Below are 25,522 nucleotides of genomic sequence, written 5' to 3' on the forward strand. Positions count from 1 at the left end.
ATGTATGACTGATTCACTTTGCTGTACAGCAAGAAACACAACATTGTAAAGCAACTATACTCCAATAAAAATTAATTTTAAAAAATGAGACATGTCTATGTAAATGAACTAAGAGGCTTAAAAAATTACTGTTCAGAACCAAAACCTTTTTTTTATTGTATGATATGTATAAAAAGGTGCATATAAGACATCGCCATACAAGAATATAGAGTGGAGAAAAGACAGCCTCTTCAATAAGTGGTGCTGGGAAAACTGGACAGGTACATGTAAAAGTATGAAATTAGAACACTCCCTAACACCATACACAAAAATAAACTCAAAATGGATTAAAGACCTAAATGTAAGGCCAGACACTATAAAACTCTTAGAGGAAAACATAGGCAGAACACTCTATGACATAAATCACAGCAAGATCCTTTTTGACCCACCTTCCAGAGAAATGGAAATAAAAACAAAAATAAACAAATGGGACCTATGAAACTTAAAAGCTTTTGCACAGCAAAGGAAACCATAAACAAGACCAAAAGACAACCCTCAGAATCGGAGAAAATATTTGCAAATGAAGCAACTGACAAAGGATTAATCTCCAAAATTTACAAGCAGCTCATGCAGCTCAATATCAAAAAAACAAACAACCCGATCCAAAAATGGGCAGAAGACCTAAATAGACATTTCTCCAAAGAAGATATACAGATTGCCAACAGACACATGAAAGCATGCTCAACATCATTAATCATTAGAGAAATGCAAATCAAAACTACAATGAGATACCATCTCACACTGGTCAGAATGGCCATCATCAAAAAATCTACAAACAATAAATGCTGGAGAGGGTGTGGAGAAAAGGGAACCCTCTTGCACTGTTGGTGGGAATGTAAATTGATACAGCCACTATGGAGAACAGTATGGAGGTCCCTTAAAAAACTAAAAATAGAACTACCATATGACCTGGCAATCCCACTACTGGGCATATACCCTGAGAAAACCATAATTCAAAAAGAGTCATGTACCAAAATGTTCATTGCAGCTCTATTTACATTAGCCAGGACATGGAAGCAACCTAAGTGTCCATCAGCAGATGAATGGATAAAGAAGATGTGGCACATATACACAATGGAATATTACTCAGCCATAAAAAGGAACGAAATTGGGTCATTTGTAGAGACGTGGCTGGATCTAGAGACTGTCATACAGAGTGAAGTAAGTCAGAAAGAGAAAAACAAATACCGTATGCTAACACATATATATAGAATGTAAGAAAAAAAAAAGGGTCATGAAAAACCTAGGGGCAAGACGGGAGTAAAGACACAGACCTACTAGAGAATGGACTTGAGGATATGGGGAGGGGGAGGGGTAAGATGTGACAGGGTGAGAGAGTGGCATGGACATATATACACTACCAAATGTAAAATAGATAGCTAGTGGGAAGCAGCCGCATAGCACAGGGAGATCAGCTCGGTGCTTTGTGACCACCTAGAGGGGTGGGATAGGGAGGGTGGGAGGGAGGGAGATGCAAGAGGGAAGAGATATGGGAATGTATGTACATGTATAACTGATTCACTCTGTTATAAAGCAGAAACTAACACACCATTGTAAAGCAATTATACTCCAATAAAGATGTTAAATTCCAAAAAAAAAAAAAATAGACACCGCCATATGGCCTTTAGCCATAGGTCTCATCCTGTGTGACAGAAGAGGAGACACAGAGGGGAGGGTGAGGTCAGGTGGCAAAATGGCAGACAGCCCTGACTCCTGGAGTGGAGAGGCTAAAGGCAGGTGTCCGAATTTCCTAATCCTCCCTACTAATCCCTTTTGAAGTTCCACCCCGTCGTAAGATCCAGAATTGTCCCCATCCACATTTAAGCCAGAGTAGATATCTAAGCCTCCAAAAATTGGCATCAAACTGCCTCATGGACCAGACAAGTTTGGATCTGACAGCCAGACCCCCAGAACTGGCCGGCAAGTTGGGCAGGCTTGCTCGTCATTTCATTTACCTCTCAATCACGCAGTCCTACATCTTAACGTGACTGAAACTTTCAGTTCCCACTGAGTATACTATTTTTTAAAATAGTAAAGTGAACTGCAGTAAACTCACCACCTAGCTTAAAAATAGGCTATCCCCAGTACGTTTAACGCCTGTACACTCTTCCCGTTACCTCCTTCCCTTCCCCACAAACAGAACCACTGTCCCCAGCCGCAGTTTCTGGCTCAGCAGGTCTGGGTGGCTGGAGAACGTGCATCTCTAACAAGTTCCCAGGAGATACTGATGCTGCTGGTCTGGGGACCACACCTCGAGAACCACTCCCTACAGCACACACCCAGGAACAGATTACTGGGCTGTAGGGCATGTACTTGTTCAGATTTTATTAGGGAATGCAAAACTATCTTCCAAAGTTGTACCAACTTACACTCTTGCCAGCAATGGGTAAGAGTGTCTGTTGCTGTAAATCCTTGTCAACACCTGAATATCATCTAACTTTAAAATTTGTGCCCATCTGGTATGTGTGAAATGGTATCTCACTGTGACAAATCTCTTTTTCCAGTCTGTAGTTTGTCTCTCATTCTTTATGGTGTTTGTTGAACAGAAGTTCCCTTATTAATATTAATGCAGCCAAATTTATCAGTCTTTTCCTTTATGGGTCATATTCTTTGTGTCTTATTTAAGAAGACCCCCCTACTCTAAAAATTTAAAGCTACTTTCCCACATAGTATTCTAAACATTTTATGTGTTTTCCTTTTACATAACAGTCTTTAATCTGCCAGGAATTGATTTTTGAGTATGGAGTAATATATGGGTCCAATTTCATTTATTTTTCCCTCTTGAGATACAAGGATGACCTCTTGTCCAAGCACTATTTATTGAATATCCCATCATTTCCCCACTGATCTGCCTTACTGTCTCTATCAGAACTTAAGTTTCCTTATATGTCTGGGTCTACTTCTGGGTTTCTGTCTGTTCTGTTGAATTACTTTGAGTCAATAGCATACTCTTTTAATTATTTTAACATTATGACGTCTTATTATCTCATAAAGCAAGACCTCCTAATTTAGTTTCTCCTTTAAAAAGCTTGCATATCTTTTGCCAAATTTATCACTAGGTAAATAATGTTTTCTGCTATTGTAAATTGTATCTTTTTTAAAAATTAAAATCTGCATAGTATACATTTTAAAAGACATTTAATATTTATCCAGAATTTCAGTTGCTATGGGTATGGTTTTTCAGAGTATCTAGGATGCCATTTTCTTTATCTTTCCTTAAACTTTAATTGCACTGATTTTGTCATACATAATAAAAATATCACTAGATCACTGCAGCATCTAATAAGGAGGATTCAAATTTGAAAATATATTTCCTAAATCAGCTCCGTGACTGTTCTGACAAGTTCTTTCCTGAGAATCGACCACACATAGCTTTTGTCATTTCTCTCCATCAGAACGTGGTGGGGAGGAAACGTTAAGGTGGGCAGAAGGGGGATGGGGGATTCATAATTTCTATCTAACACAGATAACTTGGCCTAGAAAACCAAAATGGCAAAATATTGACAATGGGTGAATCTGGGTAAAGGATTTACAGGATTTCTTTGTACTATTCTTGCAACTTTCTAAGTTTCCAAAAAAAAAAAAAAGTTAAATAGAAACCTCCAGGAATAACTAAAATCATAAAGCCGACCATGCTGGAGTTACAGCCACACCATCTTCTAAAGGATTCTTTCTGGTTCATGACCCTCCTAAGGGGGCAGTGAGCATGTGATATCCATGAACATTTCTCACCACAGCTAAAGGGACAACCCAAGGCTGGCCCACAAATTATGCCTAACAGGCTGGATGAAAAGGTGAAGTGGGCTGATGGGATGCTTCTCTATGGAACTGGAAAAGTGAAAGACTGAGCTAGTTACCAACAGAAGGTGGTATTGAAAAATGGTGATGTAGAGGGTGGAGAAACTGCCATGGACCCTGAGCAAGCGGAAAGTCCAGAGGAATCAAACTGGACAAGAGGAGGAAGCCAGCTGGTACAGGAACAGAAAGACTTACTCAGAGCCAAGTCACATTCACGGTCATACACTAGGGTGAGAAGCCAGGAATTCCTGCTGCAAAGATTCTCTAGAGCTGACCCAAATCCAAAACCCCAGACTCTAGACTCCATGTGGTCAGGCCTATGATGGCTCAGTTTCATTTCATGGTCCTCAATGCTCCCCATGAATCCTTACTTCTGGTCTTTATTGCTTACAACCAAAAGAACCCAACTGCATCCCTCTAACCAATACTTTTCCCCATGAAATTGAAAAATACGTGACCTTTAATGATTTTGTAAATATAAGCCTGAAGTCATTTATGAAGTTCTGCCACTAATGCTGTATTATATTCATTGTATTTAACTACATCCTAACCAACCAAAAATTTGAAAACCACTCTTTAATTTAAAGCCAGCCTGGGGGCTTCCCTGGTGGTGCAGTGGTTAAGAATCCACCTGCCAATGCAGGGGACATGGGTTCGAGCCCTGGTCCGGGAAGATCCCACATGCCACGGAGCAACTAAGCCTGTGCGCCCCAACTACTGAGCCTGTGCTCTAGAGCCCGCGTGCCACAGCTACTGAAGCCCATGCGCCTAGAGCCCGTGCTCCGCAACAAGAGAAGCCACCGCAATGAGAAGCCCACGCACCGCAACAAAGAGTAGCCCCGGCTCACCGCAATTAGAGAAAGCCCGCGTGCAGCAACGAAGACCAACACAGCCAAAACTAAATAGATAAATAAATAAAATAAATTTAAAGCCAGCCTGTCTTAGCTCAAGTTGCTATAACAAAATACCTAAACTGGGTGGCTTATCAACAAGAGCAATCTATTTCTCACGGTTCTGGAGGCTGGAAATCTGAGATCATGGTGCCACCATGGCCAAGTTCTAGTGAAGGCCCTCTTTTGGGACACCATCTGCTGACTTTTCAACTGTGTCCTTTTTGGCAGGAAGAGGGAGAGAGCTCTCTGGGGTCTCTTTTATAAGAACACTAATCCCATTTGTTAGGGTTCCACCCTCATGACCTAATCACCTTCCAAAGGACCCCACCTCCTAATACCATCACACTGGGGATTAGGATTTCAACATATGAATTCCAGGGGGACACAAACATCCAGTCACCCTTTTACTAAATCTCTTCCCTCTCTAGCTTTCTTTCTTTACAGAGCCAGTTTTTCTCATGGAACCTATGTGAACACAGAGGGAGAGGCAGATGCTGGGTGGTCAGCTAGAGTCACCCACTAGCCTTCTTCTTTCCAGGAATGATTCAAATCTGTGTGTCAGCCTAGTGACCACACGTCATGGCTACCTCATGCTGCACCCGAGACACGCATGTGGACTGAACCTTTGACCTTCCCGTGCATCTGGCCAGGCCCTTCAGCTCTCACAGACTAGCTGCTTCCACCCTGCACAGCTCCTCCCATCACTAACCCTGAGAGTATGTATGATGGTCACAGACAAACCTAGAACTGTCCTCTCCACAGAGGTGGGAGGAGGGCTAGGAGAACACCTGCACCCATGGGCCCAAGTATACTTCTTCAGGCCAGGAACATCTTGTGTGCAGTAAACCCTTGGAGAGGATGTGTAGTTTCAGCTAGGTGTTGCTCATTTTTCATAGGACTGTGAGAATTAAGCTAATGTGCTGTGTTTCCACCTGGAAGCGGCTCTCTGCCACATCCCACAGGTTGCACAGGCCTTTCTCCCACCACAGGGTCCGAGAATGTAGTCTCTGGGGTCTTTGAGCTCTCTGATCCTTTTAAAGGTGTTTTTTCATTTCAGTGATGATCTGAGCAACGACTACCAGCTATTCTGGCTCCTCTGAAGATTGGGGTGCCTATGTCCCCAGCTGAGATTACTATCACAGTGCAGCTAAGTGAGCCAAAGGCAAATGCCAGGGTCTGCAAGAAGCTGGTCCTTTAGGAGGCACCGTACATTATTCATGTTTGAGAAACTCTGGAGTAGCTTATTTAACTGTGGGAGATGATCTGCCCTAAGATCATGTACAATGTAGCCATTTGCAAAGGTTTCAGATGACTCCTCAGTGGTGAGGGTCCCCTGTCCCCTGACTCTCCCACAGGACTTGCTGGGTGAACTGTTCCCATTACAGCCCAGGGAGGTCCATCTCGACTCTTCCCAGCCTAGAGGTGGGTCAACTTTCCCCACAGGTGGTTGTGCACCACATTCCAGAAGTGGTTTTCAACCAGGACACAGTTGGGGAATCCCATAAACACAGGAAGGAAACATGTCTGGCTCTCCAGCCAGATTGGCAAGACCTGAAACGTCCAGGCTCTTTGGACAATTTTTTTTTTTTTTTTTTTTTTTGGCTGTGTTGGGTCTTCATTGCTACACATGGGCTCTTCTCTAGTTGCGGCGAGCAGGGGCTACTCTTTGTTGCAGTGCGCAGGCTTCTCATTGCAGTGGCTTCTCTTGTTGCGGAGCACGGGCTCTAGGCGCGCAGGCTTCAGTAGTTGTGGCACACGGGCTCAGTAGTTGTGGCTCGCGGGCTCTAGAGCGCAGGCTCAGTAGTCGTGGCGCACGGGCTTAGTTGCTCCGTGGCATGTGGGATCTTCCTGGACCAGGGCTGGAACCTGTGTCCCCTGCATTGGCAGGCGGATTCTTAACCACTGCGCCCCCAGGGCAGCCCCCAGATTTGCTTTTATAGACGTTCTTTGGCTTAGCCGAGCCCATTCTGTTGGGACTTCACTGGCCCCATCACACCCATTTCAGGGAAGCCTCCCGATGGCCAGCCAGGAAGGAGCCTTTCAAACTTACGCAAGGCACTTGCGCCTCCCCGGTTTGACAGGCACCTCCACACGGGATGAGCCTGTCGCTTGTGTGCTTAAGAAGAGGGGTTCACTGCTTGTGGTCACTCCCCCCCGACCACTCTTTTGAATATCCTGAAACAATAGGGATGAAGAATATCAATTAAGATTATTCCTAGGCTCCTGAATCCGCTGCTGAACACGTAAAACCCTGGGCAGAGAGGAGCCTCCGCCACTTGGCCGGGGCAGGATGAGGCAGGCAGGATGTCCAGCCAGCTCCTGAGGCCCAGGGGTCAGCCCCGGCCAAAGAGGAGACGAGCGGGCCCTCTCCCCACGCCACCCCCCCGCCATGACGTTACGCCTTCAGCCCCAGAATAGCAGAGGACGTTTGGGAAATTCACACTCTAAAAATATTTCCTTTTTTCATGTAGGCAAGATAACACAGGAGTGACAGTGGGTTACTAAGAATGCCGTTCCCTCATTATGTAACACGGACAAAAATAAAGAGTGTTCTGGGCCAAAAACAGGGCTGAGAAAAAGGAATGTGAATAAATAGCACTGACAAGTCATTATTTACTCAAACTGTCAAATGGCTGAAGAACTTAAGGAAAGTTCTGATCCACATGACACGTCACTGATTAGTCATGTGACTACGGAGGGAGCCCAGGTCAGTGTCCTGACAAGCGTTTGTAGCGGAGGCCGCGCAAGGAAAGGTAAGTCGCGCAGTGCACACTCCCTCCCCCGTCATCAGCCAGCGGTAAGACTGCGGCTCCCTCGCGAGACTGCAGCCCATCCTGTGTCAGGTGACAGACAGGGTGCAGGTCGCACTGGAGCGCCCAGCCGGGTACCCTCGCTGGAGGCTGTCGTGCCGGCAGGTGGCTGGTTACGAGCCGCTGCCCCTCAGGGGTCAGAGCAGGGCGTCCAGACTCACCCCGGCTTTCACTGCCCACCGCCCGGGCTTCTCCAGGTCCTGCCAGCGTCGCTTGCTGAATCTCTCACCCCCTCACCACTGTCGTGGTCAAGGCCACCGCTATCTCGTGCGGGCATCACCATGGCGACCACTCTAGTTCCTGACGGGTGAGTCTCATCTCGCACCTCTGTTCCTCCACTGAAAACCTTCCAGAGCTTCTCTGTTCTCACTCAACAAGCTCCAGACTCCCCAGAGGGGCAGGTGAGGTGCTGAACCGGCCGCCGCTTCCCTCTCTGCTCCGGCCACACCGGCATCGGGGCTGGGGGCCTCTGCAGATAAGCCTGCAGCCTGGAACGAGCCAGGACTCTTCCCAGGTTCCTGCCCCAGCCCTGCGCCTCGATAAAGTCTACTCAGCCTGTAACTGTAACTTCCTCCACGGAGCCGGGAGCCAAGAAGGGGGAAAGGAATCAAAAGAAAACCACTCGTTTGATGAGAGGGTAGGAGATTTCGAAGTCCCTCTCTTGTTGCGCCATCTCTATGAACACCGGCTGCTGGACGTGTCCTCACGCGAAAACCAGAGCTTGTAGCCAACAGCTAAGCGGTCTTTCGTCCACAGCTGGGCCACTTAGTACAGCTAAGTGCCTGGAGCGTGCTGGGCACTTTTCAGATATTATCTTGTTTAGTTTTTGTAACACCCCATCTTGCAGAGGAAGAGGTTCGGCGTCTTGGGGCTGATAAAAGCTGGGATTTGATCTCCCCTGGGCCAGGCCTGTGCTTCTGCCATCAGGCCCAGGGCCTACCAGCAACTAGAGGGGCACGCATCCATCTGGATGGCTTTTGAACGATGCTTTTAGGGGTTGAACTGTGACCCCAGCGCCCGTCCAAAAAAGTAAGATATGTTGAAGTCCTAACCCCAGGACTTCAGACCGTGACCTTGTTTGGAAATAAGGTCACTGCAGACATAACTAGTTCAGATGAGGTCATACTGGAGCACGATGGCTGGTGTCAAAAAAACCAGACTCACAGTGGGGTGGAGGGACACTGCCATGTGATGACAGAGGCAGAGACAGAAGCGCTGCAGCTGGGAGCCAAGGAACAAGGACGCCAGCAACCACCGGCAGCTAGAAACGGGCCAGGCAGGCTCCTTCCCTACACGCTTCAGGGGGAGCACCGTCCTGCCAACACCTTGATTGCCACCTTGGAGCCTCCAGAACTGTGAGACAATAAATTTCTGCCATTTTTATGCCACCCAGGTTGTGACACTTTGTTACCGCAGCCTTAGGAAACTAATACAGTGGCGAATTCTCTTTTTCTCTCCTGGGAAATACTTTTTATCACAGGCCTGCTCAGTACTACAGACGGTCAACTCACCAGCTTTGAACCCAACTAACAGCATCTGCAGCACCAGCCGGCCCAGCCTGCACGGGGCTCCCTCACAGGCCATTCGTCTACCTTATTCTGGGACAAAGATGGAGACAAACCTGCAAACTTAAACAGAAAATAAACATTCTATCATGGTTTTGCATGAAAAAAAAATCGAGCTTTTTTTTTTCCAACCTGATAGGGCAGATATGTACCTTCCTTTGAGAGGCTCACTCAGCCGGAAAGCCGCAGAGGGAAACGTGCCTCTGAGTCGACATTAAGATCTCCGCCAGGAACTGCCGAGGTTGGCCTCGGGGAGGGGACGAGAGGGGCACGTCCCCAGAGACCCAATCCGAGACTGAGCTACATTCCTGTCCTCTCCAGGTAGGGGCCAAGTAGGGGCCTTCGGTCCGGCTGCCTTCCTTGGCAGGTAAGCTCAGCCCAGGGTGATCCCTGCAGTAGGCGAGCCTTCATTGGGGAATTTATCCACGACCACCAGTCAGACATCACAAGCTCCCAGGGGAAAAACTGCTGGCAAAGAAGTTGTGTTAATATGAACTAGCTTTATTTTGTATTTCAAGAATTAGTCCAGCCCACTTTCACAGGCTGATGCCAAGCTCCATTTCTCAGAGCTAGAGAAATGCTGGCAGCAGCCTTTGGCTTTCAGGAGCTAATATCCTGCGACACTCTGGTTTTATGGTGCCCAGTGACAAAGAAATCGAGTTGAGAAGATTCAAACACAACAGTTTTGCCACTGAGATGCATTCATTCATTCACTGTTTGCTGAATGCCAAGTCCTATCCATTACCCTGCATGCCCAAAAGAAAGGCGCAGGCAGCAAGAGCAGGTTACAGATGGCTTGAAACAGACTAAACTGGCTTTGTGCTCTCGCCCTCTTCCTCATCCCACCCTCCTGCCCCTACCCCGTCCTCCAGTTCCTGGCAAGGAAGAGTACACAGCAACCAAAACCCCATCTGGTTTAGGGAGGAAGTGTTAAGTGCACCCACCGGTTGGAGGGGACACGAATCTTCCCCTCCCGGTGGTCACCTCTGTTCTTTCCCAGTAAGAACTGTATTACCTCTCTGATTGCATTTGTTACTCTGCAAGCACAGGTACACACCAGTCAGTGCTTAGGCCGCATCTTACTCAGTGTCTCAATGGCATTTGACCCAGCTGATCAACTCCCTCCTTCAATTTTTTTTTTTTTCTTGGCTTCTAGAACATCACTTCTGGTTTTCCTTCTACATCAGTGGTTACTCCTTCTCCGTGTCCTCTGGCCGTCCTCCTCCTCCTGTTATCTGGTTCAATCCCCAGACCATCTCTCTGCATTGTGTTCACTTCTGAGTGGTCTCATCCTGTCCTATGGCTTAAGTACTGTCTGTATCTAAATTTCCCAATTTATAGCACAAGCGCTAACCTTTTCCTTTAACTCCAAACTTACACAATCACTTCTAACTGTATTAGTTATCTATTGCTGTATAACAAATGGCCCCCAAATTCAGAAGCTTAAAATAACAAACATTCTCACGGTTTCTGAGGGTCGGCAAACCACGAGCAGCTTAGCCTGGCAGTTCTGGTGCAAGGTCCCTCAGGAGGCTGCAGTCTTCTGAGACTGGGGAGAATCCACTTCCAAGCTCACATGGCTTCTGGCAGGAGCCCCCCCTTCCTCAGGATGTGGGCCTCTCCCTATGGTTGGTTGTGACCTGGCAGTCGACTTCCCCCAGAGTGAGTGATCCGAGAGAGAAAGCCACTCTGAGACTAATGTCTTTCCTAACCTAATCTTGGGAGAGACATACCAACACTTTTTCCGTGTTCTGTTCATCACAAAGCCCAGCTCTGGTACAATTTTTGGGGGGTGGAAACTACACGAGGGTGTGAATACCAGGAGGGAGGAGGTGGGGAGCCACTGCGGCCATCTCAGACGCTGGCTACCCCAGGTGGATCTAATTGTTAGCTCAAAGTTAGCATATCCTAACTCCAAATCTCTATTCACATCCTCCCCGCAAACCTGCTCTTCCCTCAGCCTTCCCCGTCTCAGTATGTGACAGCATCACTCACTCACTCACTCAGGCCCCAAACTTCCAACTCACCCTTGACTCTTTCTCATACCCTCAGTAATTCCATCAGCATATCCTGTGCATTCTGCTTTCAAAACGTGTACCAAATCTCGTCACCTTTTACCCCCTCCGCTGCTACCACTCCAGTGCAAACCATCAACACTGCTACTATTTTCACTACTTGCACCCCTGCTTCTGCAGTGTATTCTCCACACAGCAGCCAGAGTGAAGAGTTTCCAAATGTCAGATCATGACACCATGCCCCACCCCCCTTCAAAATTCTCCACTGGCTTTCCCTTTCAATCAAGAAAACAAATCCCAACTCCTAATGTTGAGTGTGATCTGGTCTTTGCACGTTTGCCCAACTTTCTTTTCTTCACCCTTTTCCCTCCCCTACTCTACTCCCTGGCCACTCTGGCCTTTTCTCGGTGCCTCTGACATACCACGTTTACGCATATCTCTGCCTTTTTCTATCCCGTCTGGGGTCATCTCCCAGGCGCCCACAAGGCCGGCTCCCTCACTTCATTCAGGTCTCTGCTCAATGTCACTGCCTCACAGGCCTTCCTTTATCACCTTTCCATAAACCACCACTCTCCCCCTACTCAGGTAATTTGATCATACTTATCCCTTGATGTAAATGCCATGAGGGCCTTTTATCTGTCCTGTTCACTGCTGTATCCCCATCGCCTAGGACAGTACCTGGCACATAGCTGGCATTCAATAAACGTCTGCTGAACTAATGAATGGAATATAAAAATAAATGCTTAGAGAGTTTTAAAAATCCCATCCTGAAGAAAAATTTGGATTACTATGGTGGTATAGGGACACATAAAGTGGGAGGGCCCATGTGAGGACACTTCCTGTTGGTTCCACAAGCACCTGTCAGGCTCTCTGCAACATGTTACAAAGCACAAAGGAGGGGGAAAAAAACCACTGAGGATATAATTGCTACTTTCCAATTTAGTACCAGATCTAGGACGTGTAAATACTTTCTTAGCCTCTCCAATCCATTTAGTGTGGTCTAAAACCCACCACGTCACTCCCTTGCTTCAAACTCACCAGTGCCCCGAAGACACAGCCCAAACTTCTTGCCGTGGTTTACCCACAACTTCCTCATCTCACCTCAGTGACCTCACCATCGTCACATCTTGCCTCTTTCTACTCTGGGTACCTCACCCAGCCAAACTGAAATGCTGGCTATTCTCCAAAGATACATTTTCCTTTGCTCCTGAGTTTTTTGCACGTTCTGTGTTCTCTAGCCATAACAATCTTCCTACGCCCTCCTGTTATCAGTTCGTTTTTGCAGCATAACAAACCACCCCAACTCTCTCTTCCTTCTGCAGGCTTCTTTGCATGTCTCACGGTTCCCAGGAGGAAGAGAAGGCAAGCCTCAACGTGCAAATACTTTTCAAGTCTCTGCCTGTGTCACGCTTGCTAACACCCCCATTGACCTAAGAAAGACACGGCTAAGTCCAGATTGAAGGGCTGGAAAAATAAACTCCACTTCATGGGAGCAGTGGCACAATCACAATAAATTAGGGCAAGTGTACAGGGATGGGGAAATAACTGTAGTTCTTCTTCGCAAGCAATTTTCCATACTTCCCACCTCAGCTCCTACTTACCTCCTGCTCTCAATCTAGAAATCGTCTCCTCTAGAAAGATTTCCCTGATCCCTAAAGCCTGACTGAAAAACCTCTCCCATAACCCCTCATATTCACTATTTTTAAAAACATAAATTTATTTATTTTTGGCTGCGTTGGGTCTTCATTGCTGCCCGCGGGCTTTCTCTAGCTGCAGCGAGCGGGGGCTACTTTGTTGTGGTGCGCAGGCTTCTCATTGCGGTGGCTTCTCTTTGCTGCAGAGCACAGGCTCTAGGCACGCGGGCTCAGTAGTTGTGGCACGAGGGCTCAGTAGATGTGGTGCACAGGCTTAGTTGCTCCGCAGCATGTGGGATCTTCCCGGACCAGGGCTCGAACCCGTGTCCCCTGCGTTGGCAGGTGGCTTCTTAACCACTGCGCCACCAGGGAAGTCCTATATTCACTATTACTGCATGTATTAGTCTCCACTACCAACGAATGAATGAATGAATTACTAAATAAACACTGGACCTCCAGTTCATACCGTCGAGTTGACTGCACTCTCCATTTTATAGCCATGTCACCTCAGTCTTCCCTACCTGATGGGAAGGTCACTGAAAGGAGGGAGTCTGTTCAGTTTCTGTTTCACCTTCATTGCCTAGTACAGTACCTGAGACGAAGTAGGTACTTAAAAATATCTTAAAATCAACAAACACGTAACTATAATAAAAGTAAAATGGGATAATGTCATTAAAAAAGGCACAAAGTGTTCTTGAGATCCCTGCAAGACTCAGCAGGCTGCAAATATTTAGGAAAATCTGAGACAGCATACAACTAACTGAAATAAGAACAAAATGCCCACTGGAGGGGAGAAAAGAAGAGAAAATTAGCCAGAGAAAGCAACACCTTCCCTTTTATTAGATTCACAACGCCTTTTTAAAGTCCAACCTCTCTTTGAAAAATGTTTTTTTGTTATTAACTTCCTCATTAGAAAGCAGACAAACGCTGTCCTTGAAAGGTACGTTTCTCCTTGGTTCTGCGCTCAGTCCTCGGGCCACACTGCGTGGTTTGCCAGCAGCGGTCAAACCCGGCATCTCAGAGAAGAGCGCCGTGAAGGCCAGGAGGTAATCAGCAAGAGCCTCCTACACTTCATACATACATACATATATATATATATGCATATATATACATATATGTACACACACATTTACATTTTTTTAATGAAAATAATATAACAGGGTTTACAGAGCTCTATTAATTCTTTAAAGTTACATAGGCAAGGTCTATGCTTCAGTATAATCATTTTTCCCTTTGGATTAAAGTGGGAGTTTTAGGCCTAAAAATAGATTTAAGATTACTGAACAGAGGCCATATAGCAACACAGACTTGATAAATCTTGATCGTCACATAACTAGAAATATGTTGTTGTTATCCTTATGCTGGGTGCTACACATTCCCCATCGATTATTTTCATTTTAACTATAATACAAAAGCAAAATAGTTCACTGAAGTAATCTTCTATTCATTACATTAGCACATATGCCAAATTATACTAACTGCACGATAATCTCTATGTTCAGAGGCTATATTTTTAGCGTGTGCTCCTCTCTGCTTCATTAAATACTGCAAGCAACCACAAAAAAAGGAGTGCATGTTGTACAGCAAGAGAGAGAACAACGATCTGCCGGGTGATATCTTCCAGAGCAACCAAAGACAAAACAAGCCAGAGAAACAAACCTTACGAGAGATATAAAACTAATTTGCAGGGACATTTAATATATAGTTTTTTAATCGGAAGGAATACACTTAAGTCACAGTTACATGGAAAGACACATAGACTATGTGAAATTCCAGGCTTTCTCCTAGAATATTCAAAATGCTCATCAAAAGTCAATTAGTACAGTAAAGATGGCCACCAGGTGATTGAATGAACAGAATGTTATTTAGTATTTTAAAAATAGATTCTGGGAGTAGAAGCTACCACCAAAATATCCAGAAATCTGAGTTAACTGGTACTCTACTTTGCATACTTGATACTAATAAATATAATAAGTGTTTACAGAGACTATGAATGCAGGGCAATAGCCTAAGCGATAGTCACGGAAAAGAAGACATGAACACAATCCTGCCGGAGGGAGTACACAGAACTCCTGCTGTTGTTTTGGTCTCCCCCCATCCCCCAAACAACAAGGGCCGTCTCTTTGGGGAAGAAATCTTTCAATAGCTGAAGCCCATTCCTCTGCCCCCACAAGACCCCAGAGAGCCCCGTGGAGAGTCTCTCAGATGCTGGTATGATTGATTCTTGATCACCAAACTGGACAGGTCCTCTTCATGGCCTCTCAGGTTCTGACTGGCACAACCTCCTTCCCACAGAAGAGGTGAGCACTGTCTGTGAAGCCACAAATGAGGGAACTCTAGAAGGGTTAGAAGAAGGAGGTATCTGACGAAAAGGCACCTGCAAGTCTGAAATCCTCTTTGGTGAGGACACTGTACATGCGCTGAGGCAGAGCCCGGGAGTAGGGAGCAGGGCGGGGCACGGTCGTGCGCAAAATGAGCTCCCGGCCCGCAGCGGGAGGGAAGTCTGCCGCCAGGTTCTGCCTCCTCTCTTCTGGGGGGACCATCCTCTTCAGATCCTCCTCCGGCGGAGCCATGGCTGCAGCCTTGAAGAGAATCACATGCTAGTTCAAGAGCAGGCCGAACGCTAAACTCAGATCATTTTGAAGGACAGATGAATAAGCATGATAAATACATAAAAATGTTCTACATTACTCAGTAATGCAGTCAGTTATGTTATGATTGCTCAAAAATCACAACACAGAAAATGCAAGAAGCCTGAAACACTGCATGAGCAGCCAGAGATTACAAATAAACTGGTGACACAGACAGAAGATAATGACTGCCAGGCAATCTGCTTTGGAAAGTGAGGGCCACATTCAGGCATCGGATGAAGAGGGACAGTGGAGCTGCTCTGGTTTCTATACACTTCTTCTAGCAATGACCCAAGTCCAAGTCTGATGTCCTCAGTCCAGTAAGGAACTGCTGCTCTCCAGAGTTTTTATCGATTCTTTCAATTCTTTTTAAGGTTCATTTGTCAAATTAAAACTGAGGACACTGGTTTTGTTTGCTGGGTGGGTGACTAATGTAATGCGGAAGTGACAGAGGTCCTTGAAATGTAGCAGTGGCCACAAAAGAGAAGTTCTCAATATTAAAGGCATCTATTTTTTCATTAAAATTGCATAAAATACATATTCAACTAGAGCTTTCATTTTAACTCTGATCACTATGTTTCTTTCACAATACCATCAATTTGGAAAAAAATAATTGTTTTGGCAATGGAAATATGAAATCATGTTATGCTAAACACCAGCAAGAAAGGTATGCCAAACCCAGACTGTTAAAGAGGTGGTTGGTTAGTCTTAATGACCTTATGAAGTTAGAGGGATGGGAAGGAACAAGGAACTATGAGGGACAAAGGCTATTTTGTTACCTCATCAGAAGATTCAGTCAGCTTGAGAAAGGGTGAGAAAAGAAAACAGTGATGAAAGGGAAACAAGCAAGATGGTTTAAAAAGAGCTAGACAAGAGATTTCAAGATTATTTCAGAGACAGCATGCACTACATTAAGGAACATGATCCTATCAAAAGAATATCAAGACAAAAATACACCACATACGACACACCCAGCCGTCCAACTGAGCAGACAAATCTCACTACTCATGCATCTGATGGTTCAAGAGGCAACGTACAGAGTGTCACTTAATGGGGAAATGATTCAGCAAAAATCTAGCTCTTTTACCGAAGATTAAGATACTAAAAAAAAGTACTCATGTCTTGAAAAACAGATAACCCAATGAATTTAAGACTAGATGTCTGACTTATTCAATTTAGAAAGACTAAGGCAAAATCCAATCAGTGGTCTGTTTGCTGAATTCCATTTAAATATGGATATACCACTGACACATACAATCATGATGAAAGTTTATTAAAATGTATGATTTTAAGGAAAAGTTCTAAATATGTAAAATTACTGTAGGCTATAAAATATTTTCAGTGAAATTTTATAACTTTAAAAAAGTTAAAATCTTGATTTAATAGTAGAATTGATATAAAGTATCAGTTAATTATGAAAAATTACATGAATAAATTTGAATGGTTTCTATTAATTAGCCAGATATTTAAGAGGTGAGTTTAAAAATGTACCAACCAGGTGCTTGTTATATGGATTACAGTCTGCCAATTCCCTAAAAACATTCACTTCAAGGTCTGAAAGTTTAAAATATTTTAAAATTATATAATGTGGGATGAATGTACAATTTCAGTATCCATTAAAGAGGATTAGCTATACAATGAGCCCAGGGAAAAGATGATACACCCTTATATTTACTAATCTAGAAAGATAATTACATTAAGTGGAAAATAAGAACAAAGTAAACTATGTAATATAATCCTACTTTGTAAAATTTACATATATTTGTATACACTAGATGTTAAATGTTGACAGTGATCACCAGTGGGTAGTGAGATTAATGTGATTCATTTTTCAGTGTCATTAATTTTTCATTATAATTATCTGTATTATCCAAATTTTTACATTAAGACTTTACTTACAGTCTCAGGGAAAAAGGTTATTTCCATATTGGGGAAAATAATTTTGCTTACGTATTTAGAACAATGATAGTGTTCTACTCTCAGCATTAAAAATATTTTATAAATACTTCAGATTTTAAATCCTCTTAACACACAGGTTTTAAAAAATGAGGAAAGAATTTTTGCAGTATGAGGAAAATTCATATTGGTGTTAACAAGGAAATGTGCTTATAAGCGCTGGCTAGTAAACTGGCAAATATATCATAGGATGTGAAAACAGACTTGGTTCTGGTTTCATGCCAGAGAGAAAAACAAAATAAATCAAAGTAAGCATCTATTGTTTTCTAGAACTTTAATTTATAAGGAAATACTTGGTTTTTAACTTGAAATCCTTAAATTTAGGGGGCCACCCCATAAATAATCTCAGGTTTTAGTTCTTGCTAAAATTCCTATCAGTATATTTGGCTATGATTTTGAATATATTCAAATTCAATATATTCAAATTCAAATTCATATATTCGATGCACTCCAGACCGACTCAAAGGAGATTATGAAGTTTTTATTCCATGTGTAAACCCATGAAAATTCTTTTTCTCATTTGACTGTGAGAATTATACCTTCAAAACTGGGCCATTCTAGTGTCACCACAGTGCTACATAAGGGGCACCCTGTATTTAGTACACTTCAAAATACTTTTATCAGAATCTTTAATGTTAATGAGTCCTGATGTGAGAATCACCTACGGAATACCAGCGCCTCTTAACCAGTAAACAAGATCAGTACAGAGAGAATCAACCCAGAGTATAACTAATACCATCCTCATAAAAATCCAAATCTTAACATTTTTAGAATGTCAGAGGTACTATACGATTTTTAAAACTTTTATCAGTAGAGGTAATGACAAAGGAAAGTTTTGAAACTGAGCTTTCTTTCTGTGCTGAAGACTGTTTTCCATAGTCCTAAAAATCTGAATCTTGCTCTTCCTTCTTAGGAACCCTCTGAAGTTAGATCTCTTCACCATTATAAGAACAGTTAGATTTACTAACTCCAAGCTAAGTTGTGAATCCATTGCAGTACATGGAGTTTAAAACTGGTAAAACTAAACTCTAATTTGAAAGTAGTAAACATTTTTTCCACAGCACAGCACTGGCCATTGCTAAACAAGTCCCTATCAGGTTCGTTAACAAGGAACTTCAGGCCATTTTAACTTCTGAAATTTAGGTACTAAAATAAACTTATCATTTTATTTAAACATGTAAGAAAGCAGATGGATTTCAAAGACTAAAAAGTTACTGTTGAGAGTCATTATTTCTTCAGTGTTCGAATCCAATGCTGTTATTAACAGCTGTAGAATCGGCCATGTGTGGGAATCATAACAGTACCTTACTGAGCAGAGGCCTGGAGAGATCATGACACAGTCAATAAGGAATCTCACATACCCTCTGAGCGTTCACAAACAGCTTGTGAATGATCCTGCCAGCGTGTCCTCTTCCTGCACCGACAACTAACACCTCAGGTTGCTCCAAAAGGCAACTCACAAACCTGGAAGAGAGAGGTAATGAAAGGATAGAAAACGAGCTGCTCAGTTCACACTGGGTCAATCCTCCCTGATTCATTTCGGGGACAAACCATCAAAATGATACTGGCGAACCCTACACCAAGGCTGGAGTGGAAATTTTTTAACAGGACAGATCGACATTTGGAACTAAAATCGACTCAAATGACAACCTTACTGCCTTTCAACTGTTTTTGTAAATTTTTTTAAAAGCCCATCTCTGTCAAAGTGTAAGAAAAAATATTCAGTCTATTTCTTTCAGACTACAGAAGATGCTACACTAAATTAAAGATTTTTCTTAATGTTTTTAACAACAAAAACCACGTTTAATTTATACAGCAAAGCAACGGTCCTTATTTCTCATTTTTGTTCTTTTAAGGTGTATGAGTGTGAGTGTGTGTGTGTATGTGTGCATGCGCTTAAAATATATGTTTTGCTGGGCAAAGTCTCAATTGTAAACTGTGCCGTTATGTGCTGGAAACACTCTACTTCCAAGTATATCACAGACACGTATGGTGGAGCTAAGAGAGTCGAAGGCACAGAGCCACCAACTCTGCACCACCTGCTCACTAACTCATACTGCTATTCTAGAAACAATTCCTGTGATTAGAGCATATTCTTCTCATTTAAGAGGAAGGAATTTTCAAGGGCAAAGAAGGCTGGGCGAAAATTTCAACAAAAGATATGATATTCAAACAAGAACTTGTTAAAAGCTATAGCAAATGCCTTGTCATATAATATTAATTATTTAGCATCAATAATGCCATTTCTCATGGAAAGACTGATGAAAATTTTAGTTATAACAAATTCAAGCTGCTCAAGTAGCTAATTTGGAAACACTTTATCACCTATTGAAACAACATCGTCCTTTCAAGTACCACAGGCAAAAAAGGACAGGGACCCACACTGACAGGCTCCCTTCGAAATGGTCCAAATCTTGGAAGGAGGAAAAGACTGACCCAATCATTTGCCTCATCATGGAGAGGCCATCTGGTCACTCTTTCAAAACATATTCACAAAGCACAGAGGATACGCACATTTGCTATCACAAATCTTGTTTAGAAGATTTAGTAACTCTTTAGTAAATCTTGTGTAAAAACTAGGAATATTCAGCAGAAATAGTTTCAGAACACCTCTGCCTGTAGTTAAGGGACAGTGAGAGTGGAAAGCAAAGCTCTGGGGCCCTGCAAGTAACAAAGAGTGAACAGCCAGTTCCTCCACAGGCAACTACGCCAAGAGCAAACAAGGACACTCCTAGAAAGAGAGACCTGGAAGCCTTCGTTCTAAAAGTGGGAGGAATGGAAACACGTGGCAAATACTCAGAGATACAGGAGAGGTCAAATCCTATGATAAACAAATATTTCTCTGTCTCTAGCCAATGCTTGTTACAAAAAATAGAGGAACACTACAAAAGAATCTCAGTATTTTACAAAAATTTTCTGAAGAGAGTGGTGGCTTTTCCTATTGCAGATAAAAATGAGTTAATCAGATAGCAATTACCTTTCAAGATCTTCCTTTTCCTCCTCTTGTTCACATTTCTCAGTTCCAAACTTGGCTTTCAGTGAGCGGGCTCTAGCAATTATAGCTTCTACATTCGTAATTTGATGGATGATTTCCTAACAGTGCAAAAGGGGAGAGACATACATTGGAAGACAGCAAAAAAAAAAAAAAAAGCAAAGCCTTTTAAAAATGTATCTTTAAAATAATTATTGCCAACTGGGGAGAACACTTGGAAAGATCAGACTTACTTCCAATTTCTTGTCTTCTGGATTGGGGAAGTGCAAAACTTTACTGGAATGAGATATTATTTGCTTTATAATCTTCTTAACTGAAGAAATGTTTTCCAGACTTTCTATTTTTAAAAAGATCAAAGCCATCATTAGATAAGTTAGGCAAAATCTACTTTTATTTTGGAAATGAACTAATGACTAATCAAATAAGACATTTACCTTCTTCCTTTACCTTGAGTATGGCTGCATGAATTACACAAGGTAACAGGTGCCTAGCAAGGTCTGCAGGTTTCTGTACTGCCAGATAGTGCAGCACCTGAAGGAGACACGAAGTTAGATAAGTGATCAATGCAGTTGTCAAAGAATAAAGCAGCCATTTATTGGGTTGGCCAAAAGGTTTGTTCACTTTTTTCCGTGAGATGGCTCTAGCAGCACTTACTTGCCTTTAACTTCATTCGAAACAATTTTGTTAGACTGTATGTGACAGCTGTCATATCAGTATGCATTTAAAAAAAGACTTAGCAAAATTGGTGAATTTTTGTGTAGCCATTTTAATATTGAAGATGGAAGAAAAAAAGCAACATTTTCGGCATATTATGCTTTATTATTTCAAGAAAGGTAAAAACGCAACTGAAATGCAAAAAAAAGATTTGTGCCGTGTATGGAGAAGGTGCTGTGACTGATCAAACAGGTCAAAAGTGGTTTGAGAAGTTTCGTGCTGGAGATTTCTTGCTGGATGATGCTCCACGGTCAGGAAGACCAGTTGAAGTTGATAGGGATCAAACTGAGACATTGAGAACAATCAACGTTATACCACGCAGGAGATAGATGACATACTCAAAACATCCAAATCGAGCATTGAAAATTTGCACCAGCTTGGTTATATGATGTTTGGGTTCCACGTAAGTTAAGCGAACAAAACCTTGACCATATTTCTGCATGCAATTCTCTACTTAAACGTAATGAAACTGTTCCGGGGTTTTTTTGTTTATTTATTTTGTTTATTTTATTTTTTATTTATTATTTGTTTTTATTTATTTATGGCTGCATTGGGTCTTCGTTGCTGCACACGGGCTTTCTCTAGTTGCGGCAAGCGGGAGCTACTCTTTGTTGCAGTGCACGGGCTCTAGGTGTGTGGGCTTCAGTAGTTGTGGCACATCGGCTCAGTAGTTGTGGCTTGTGGGCTCAAGCGCAGGCTCAGTAGTTGTGGCGCAAGGGCTTGGTTGCTCCGTGGCATGTGGGATCTTCCCAGACCAGGGCTCAAACCCGTGTCCCCTGCATTGGCAGGCGGATTCTTAACCACTGCACCACCAGGGAAGTCCCAAATGTTCCATTTTTAAAACAGACTGTAATAGGCAATGAAACAATACAACAATGTGGAATGGAAGAGATCGTGGGGCAAGTGAAATGAACCACCACCAACCACAATAAAGGCTGGTCTTCATGCAAAGAAGGTGATGTTGTGTATATGGTGGGACTGGAAGGGAGTCCTCTATTATGAGCTCCTTCCAGAAAACCAAATGATTAATTCCAACAAGTACTGCTCCCAATCAGACCAACTGAAAGCAGCACTCAATGAAAAGCATCCAGAATTAGTCAACAGTAAATGCATAATCTTCCATGAGGATAATGCAAGACCACATGTTTCTTTGATGACGAGGCAAAAACAGTTACAGCTTGGCTGGGAAGTTCTGATTCATCCGTTGTATTCACCAGACATTGCACCTTCGGATTTCCATTTATTTCGGTCTTTACAAAATTCTCTTAATGGAAAAAATTTCAATTCCCTGGAAGACTGTAAAAGGCACCTGGAACAGTTCTTTGCTCAAAAAGATAAACCGAAGGCACTTTTTGGCCAACCCGATAAAAGAGTACCACTGAACTGACATCTGTAACAAGGGCAGAGATGAGCTCTCTTCTCTTAGTACCTACCGCTGCTCATTCAGGTAAGTAGCTACTACTCCCAAAGGTAAGAATAATGTTACTGAAAACATCTAAGAACTTCAGTCCTTAATAATGGTGAATACTCTCATAATTTTTTTTCCTACTTCCATATGTAATACATGCAAATTAGGAAAATACAAAGAAAATTAAAACCACCTGCAAGTTATACCACCTAGAATAATAATTGTTAGTGGTGGAGCATTTTCATTCCAGGATTTTTTAAGATTTTGAATATACATAATATATTAAGTGAACTAATATTAAGTATGTAAAATACTGTTTTGTAACCTGCATTCCTCAGTTAAGATTTCTAAACATCGCTAGTGACCTTCCTCTAAATTTTTTGGTTTTATTATTTTTTCCAAAATGGAAATTGTTTTATTATTTTTCTAATTAAAAAAACACACAGAAAAGTATATGTAACACTTGGACCCTACCTTTAAGCTCCTTATTCAACAGCAGTAAAGACAAAAGAAATATAATCTCAAAATGTGAGCCTGGCTGATAAATGCTCACAGATCTCAAAAGTACATAAGTAAATGCAAAGAAGTATAATGCAAAAGTTCTCTAGAAATCCTACTTCCTAAGGAACAACACAGTTTTGTGTTTTTCTTCTCAGACTTACTTCTATAAACACAAAGATACAGATGCATATGCAATTTCTTAACAAAAACTCATACACAATTTCGTAACTTGCTTTGCTCATTTAATGATTGATGATTTAAAATTATTTGCCTTGGAGGGTTTTGCATTTTGAAACGTTTTTAAAATTAAAAAACTTTTAAAAAATACACATACCAGAGTATTTTATAAATACAGAAAACACAAACACTCGTTTATACACCAACGAGCTTAAGAAACAGATCACCAGTACTTTCCAAGTCCCCCTTGTGCCCTCCCTGATCAAGACTCCCTCCCTCACGCACTCCAACCCTCAAGAAACTACTAATCATTCTTTCGTTTTTCTTCATAGCTGTCTCACATATGTACATAGCCCTAAACAATGTGTTGCTTAGTTTTGTCTGGTTTTAATTCTTCGTATAAATGGATTGTTTCTGGTTATGTTCCTCAGTGACATGTTTTTCATTCAGCATTGTTTCTGAGATGCATAGATGTTAATACTGATACATGCTATAGTCTATTCATTTTCACTGGTGTATTAAAATGCCCCCCCCCATTTTTTGGCTATTAAAATAATGTTCCTGTCACATTATTTCATATGTTTGTGGTGCACATGTAGAGGAATTTCTTCAGGCTATCTATCTAAAAATAGACAATGCCAAATTATTATTTTTCAAATACTGAAGTCATATTCCAAATTATTTTACCAAGTATTTGAACAGATTTACATTCTTATATAGAGTAACGAGTTCCCACTGTTGAACTAACACTATTCCAAATGCTGTTTTCCTTAACTTACAGAAAAACAAATTTCCAAGAATACAAAATATTTGTACACCCTTTGCCTACATTGATTTGCTAACCTTTTACCTCATCTCTTTTATTACATGTATCTCTCCTCCTGTGTAGGTGCATACAATATATACACACATACATTTTTTTCTGAATAATCTGAGATCAAGTTCCATATACGATGTCCCTTTATCTCCAAATATCTGTATTTCCTAAAATTAAGAACGTAATTAAACTAAATTAACACTGATTAAATACTTTTAATCTAAGCTAGTATCCTTAGTACAACTTTGTCAATTGACTGAATAATGTCTTTTATAACCTTTTCCCACCACCACACGGGAGCCAGTTAAGGGTCATGCATTGGCTTTAGTCATCACACCTCTTTAATCTCAATGCATCTGGAAGTTTCCCAGTCTGTCTTTTGTAACACTGACGTTTTGAGTATAGTCATCCTCCCTTTTTTGGTGAACTAAATTCCATACTTTATTCCTGTTCCCTTAGTTTTAAGAAACTGAGCTATAATTTACATACCATAAAATTCACCGCTTTAAAATGTACATTTCAGTGGTTTTTAGCATATTTGCAAGGTTATGCAACAATCACCACTATCTAAGTCCAGAACATTTTCATTACCCCAAAAAGAAACCCAGTGGCCAAAAGCAGTCACTACCCCCAATCCCCCAGCAACTACTAAACTAACTTTCCTTCACCGTGGACTTGCCTATTCTGGATAATCCATGTAAATGGAACCATGTAATATGTGGCCTTCTGTTTCTGGCTTCTTTCACTTAGCGTAATGCTTTCAAGGTTCATCCGTGTTACAACATATATCAGAATTCCATTCATTTTTATGGCTGAGTAATATTCCACTGTATGCATATACAACATTTTGCTTATCTATTCATCAGTTAATAGACATTTGGATTAGTTTCACTTTGGGGCTATTATGAATAATGAGGCTCTCAATATTTGTATACAAAGTTTCCCTAGTTTTTATCTAATGTCCCTTTCCTATTCCAGGATCCCATCCAGGATATCACATTATATTTAGTAGTAATGTTTCTAGGCTCCCCTTGGATGTGACAGTTTCTCAGACTTTCTTGTTTTTACTGGCCTTAGACAGCTTTGAGGAATTCTAGTCTGGTATTTTGTAAAAAGTCCCTCAATTATGACTTATTTGCCATTTTTCTGATAACTGCGGTTATATGTTTTGGGGAGGAAGACCAAAGAGGCAGAGTGCCATTTTCATCGTATCATATCAAGCTGTGACTTCCTATCCCTGTCGTCACCCTTGCTCAGCTGGCTACGGTGGCGTCTGTCAGGTGTCTGCACTGTACAGCTACTCGTTTCCCCTCCGCTGCACACTGTGCTACAGAGGGAAGTCACGGTGCACAGCCCACACTTGTGGAGTGCAGAGGTGTGCTCCACTTCCTTGATGGCAGAGTAAGAGTTCTTCTGCACGGGAGATTGGTCTCTCCTCTCCAATTTATTCCATGATTTCTTTATAGCGCTCGAGACTCAAGGATATTTATATTTTGATTATAATCCAATACTATTTTATTATTGCTCAAACTGTTCCAGTGTTGGCCATTGGGTAATCTTTCAGTTGGTTCCT

The 25,522-nt window shown here is 42.3% G+C and overlaps 1 protein-coding gene across 4 annotated transcripts in view; it reads right to left on the reverse strand.

Moving 5' to 3' along the window:
* Positions 1–25,522, reverse strand: part of RAB3GAP1 (RAB3 GTPase activating protein catalytic subunit 1) — a 157,960-nt gene that overhangs the window by 30,106 nt on the left and 102,332 nt on the right. For 2 of the 4 annotated variants that reach the window (XR_009504167.1, XM_059927599.1), the window contains exons 20-24: positions 20,767–20,863; positions 20,566–20,669; positions 20,318–20,433; positions 18,702–18,804; positions 16,164–16,184 (exon numbers count right to left, since the gene is read on the reverse strand). Coding sequence is in view for 3 of the 4 variants with exons in the window: in XM_059927599.1 (XP_059783582.1) it covers positions 16,164–16,184; positions 18,702–18,804; positions 20,318–20,433; positions 20,566–20,669; positions 20,767–20,863 (441 nt within the window). In the remaining variant the exon portion in view is untranslated. Of the gene's footprint in view, positions 1–13,562; positions 15,337–16,163; positions 16,185–18,701; positions 18,805–20,317; positions 20,434–20,565; positions 20,670–20,766; positions 20,864–25,522 lie in introns of those variants that run through there. The other 2 variants (XM_059927597.1, XM_059927600.1) reach the window with 2 other exon arrangements.

Source organism: Balaenoptera ricei, chromosome 7 (assembly GCF_028023285.1).
Source record: "Balaenoptera ricei isolate mBalRic1 chromosome 7, mBalRic1.hap2, whole genome shotgun sequence".
In the NCBI taxonomy this organism is placed as follows: Eukaryota; Metazoa; Chordata; class Mammalia; order Artiodactyla; family Balaenopteridae; genus Balaenoptera; species Balaenoptera ricei.